This window comes from Camellia sinensis, chromosome 2 (assembly GCF_055761805.1).
Source record: "Camellia sinensis isolate YWXY chromosome 2, ASM5576180v1, whole genome shotgun sequence".
NCBI lineage: Eukaryota > Viridiplantae > Streptophyta > Magnoliopsida > Ericales > Theaceae > Camellia > Camellia sinensis.
In genome coordinates this window covers 75,374,963-75,378,815 of record NC_138962.1, presented here as the reverse complement: position 1 = coordinate 75,378,815, position 3,853 = coordinate 75,374,963, and the positions used below count along the sequence as shown (strand labels likewise).

General features: G+C 30.5%; 1 protein-coding gene across 1 annotated transcript; it reads left to right on the top strand.

Moving 5' to 3' along the window:
- The first annotated feature begins 734 nt into the window (after nt 1-734).
- LOC145814431 (uncharacterized) lies at nt 735-1,082 on the top strand. Its single transcript, XM_082911240.1, has one exon. The coding sequence runs from the start codon at nt 735-737 to the stop codon at nt 1,080-1,082; it is 348 nt and encodes a 115-aa protein (XP_082767366.1).
- Nucleotides 1,083-3,853: the final 2,771 nt, after the last annotated feature.

The following is a 3,853-nucleotide window of genomic DNA, read 5'->3' as shown; positions in this document are numbered from 1 at the left end:
TCTTTTAGACAGACATAAGATTTTGTATTTTGTTGAATTATTAAACAAACATGATCTTAGGTGTTAGGTGGCTTGGATAATGTTAAAATCTTTTAATTCTGTGATGATGATAATGATCCCAGGCTATGTAGTTAATGCTGTGATAATGATAAATTCTCTTAATCCACATTTGTGTAGTTTGGGGTTAGGATTAGGATTGGGGTTAGGGTAAAGAATGTGACAGTCTAACCAGCAAGAATAGCTATGGCAATGACCTGTTTTCAATGGAAAAATTATTAGGTACTCCAGGGGCATCATGTTTCTACTCCCAACCAATTACCAATTGCCAAGTCTCCATGTTGTTTCTCATGCCTTAACCCAAAGTGGTGAATCTCATTCTTCTACCAATCACAATGCTCCTGGAGCATCACCTGACCATATGTCATAAAACCACCTAATAACTTCTTGTTTCAACATCATCCTATCAATTAAATCTTTCATATGTTTACAACATGAGATGAGAAGATTATATTATTGACTCCAATCCAAATAAGCTTTGCGGAGTTGGCTCAAAATTTTAGTTTATTATTTTCTAACTCTGGTCAATAACAGAAAATGATCTCCCTTATTAACCTCTCCTCCACATATCCATATTTCATATATATACAGCCTATCATCACCAAAACTCTCTCTCTCTCTCTCTCTCTCTCTCTCCAACTCTTCCAAACACAAAGAGGAGAGAGAGAGGGACAGACATGGAAGACTTCTCGAACCCTTACAGAACAAGAAAGCTCGACGTCGTCAATTGCAATGATGGGTATGCTGTCAACAACAGAGACTTATCCTGTGGCTCCGAGCACCCATCCCGCCTCCCGCTGCCGCCTCCCTCCGGTATGTTTGACGGGAACAGAATGACGACGACGACGACGACGAATGTGACAGTGGCCAAGTCGAAGCGATTGTTTGATGCTCGGGAGATGAAGAGAAAGAAGAGAGTGGTGAAATATAAATGGTATGCTGTTGAAGGAAGGGTAAAGGATTCGTTGAAAAAGGGGTATCGATGGTTCAAGCGCAGGTGCTCTGAGATTGTACGTGGGTTCTAGAGAGAGAAAGTGAGAGAGAGAGAGAGGAGTTGATGATGATTGAAGAGAGAGGAAGCCTTGTGGTTGTGAGTTCTTTATTGATGAATGTATGCATGCATGGCTTGTACGAGCCTTTCTTTTTGTTGTTGTTGTTGTTTTTAGGGTTTGTTTGGTTGCATTTTGATTATTTTTTTCCATTTATGTTTTGGTATGTTTAGTAACAGAAACAGTAAAAAATGGAAAAACATCTATTGTTCTATGAAAACAGTTTTCATGAGAAAACAACTTTCTCACCATTCAATTATTTTTATTATTTTTTATTTTTATAGTTTTATTGTGATTATTATTAGAAATTAAAACCTACAAAATGTGAATTGTTAATGATATTTTTTTTTTATATTAAGAAATATCTTGATAAGTTAATTGTTTTAAGTGATAGGATCACAATTCTACCACATCATTATATATACATTTTTCATATGTATTTTACAGAATCACCTTCCAAAATTTACCAAATGCCAACAACTTTTTCTAACACTTATTGTCCAACAACCTTGAATATCCTTTAATGGCCCACATTAAATTTAAAAAAAAAAAAAAACTAATAATAAATAGTTGATTTGATTTTTGGAGCAATTACAAATTAGGGTACAAGTTTGTTCCGTACAGAAAAACAAAAACAAAGTTGCACTCCACGAAGATTTCCTCCTCTTCGTAATTATTTACTCCACCTCCCCAGTAATTTGTAGTTTTTTCTTGATTTTCTAGCACAAGTTCATGATTTTGGCCCCATTTGATATAGTTGTTAAAACAGATTATATATTATAATTTAACAGATTATAAATTATGACTTTAATTAGAAGCTATTAATTTGTTTGGTGTAATTGTTGGATTATAAATTTAAGTTGCTGAGTAGTGTTTATTACATAAGCTGTGAAATAGTTTTTTGAATTAATTTTTATTTTTTGTTATTTACTACTTGTCTACATTTCTCATAAAAAAATGATAATAATAATCTATAGTCCATTTGGGTCTTTTTTTATTTTTATTTTTTTTTAAAAAAAATCAAGAGTATAATTTTAAATTAACATGTCTACAGTAGAAGCTAACAATCAGAAGTATGGGGTGAGCAACTTCTCAGAATCAACTTTTTTGAGCTAAAATAAGCTGCTAGAATCAGAAGTTATTTGAAATAAATTTAACCAAACAGTTCAAAATAGTTTTTTCAAAGATAGAATCTATAAATTGGCAAAAATAAGTTACTCCAAACACCCCTTAAAGACATTTCATTCCAGGATTATCATTCCTTTTGTAATATACTTCTTTGCTTTTGATTTCTTTCCTATTATAACCCCATTATAAAGGCTTGAATGGATTGAAGAATTAATTAATGAAAAATGTTATATATAAATTGATTTTTTATTATTAAACACAAATTAAGCAATAATTTTATATGTATTTATTAATATGGGCTCACTACTTTGATGTTTTGTGATAAACAATCGAGTAAGAAAATATTTAGGATAACATACTCTTGATTCATAACTCAATTTAGGAAATTTCTTCGTTAGATTTATTTATGTTTTTTTGTTTTATATATACTATGACTAGGAAATGTTTAGTTGATTGATTTATGAGTTTAAGGAATTGTTTGGGAATGTACTAAATAATTACACTTATTTGAATCACATCATCTTTTTATTTTTTTTTTGTATTTTTTTCTTCATAAAAAGTCAAAAAATACATTAAATAAGCAAACTTCAATCCGTCCCTAAATTTCACCCATACACAATATAACTTCATATTTTCTTATTTTCTATTGATAATTGTAAAAAATAATATATATGTATATATATGTATATATATATATATATTATTATATAATAATTGCTTTGCTATGGAAGGCTTGTATTTTTATTCATATTTTGCCCTTGCTTTGTTTTTTAATTTTCCATTTTGGCCTTTCTTTTTTTTTTTTTTTTTTTTTCCGGAGGTGTGGACTTTTGAGGGTTGTTTTGGAAAAATCAACTTTCATAGAAGGTATTATTTTTGGATAATTTTAGAGTACTGCTATTAGCACCTATCAATTATTTTAGATTTTTCAATTCTTTGGATCTCCACTTATAAATTTTAAAACCCTTAAAAAAAAATTTTCTCCCCAAATAATACTAAAATTATCTTTGTAAAAATATTTCACACATTCAATTGAATGCACACCCTCCACACCCCAAAAAACCTATCTTTCCAAAACCCTAGCAAAATCTATGAAGGTGATTACTATTTCATCTCCACATACTTGTTCATAACCATACAGTAAGAAAATAAATGTAGATTTTTTAATCTTCAATCCTTAGAATATATCAAGAAGAAATTGGGTTGGGATTTTTGTGCTTGAGAAAGAAAAAGAAGAAAAAGAGCCAAGTGTGATTACTGTCAATTGCCCTAACAAGACTGGCTTGGATTGCAATATCTAGCACCTCATCATTTTCTTCGATTTGACCATTGTCAGAGTTGGTTATCTATTCCCAAATAGATAAGAAATGTTCGGTTACCTGTTCCTGAACAAATAAATAATGTTCGGACTTGTGTTTCCAAATTTCGATCATATGTTCAGGAGTTCAGTCCTGAAAAAATGATGAATAGTTTTATTATTTTTGTAATTTTTTTCAAAAAACTAACTATTACAAAGTCAATCTTTTCTAAGCTAAGAATACCATCAAAACTATGAACTTTGTCTGAGTTTTTATTATTGTACTCCTCTCGTCTCATGAAATTGTGGTTGTTGGAAAAAC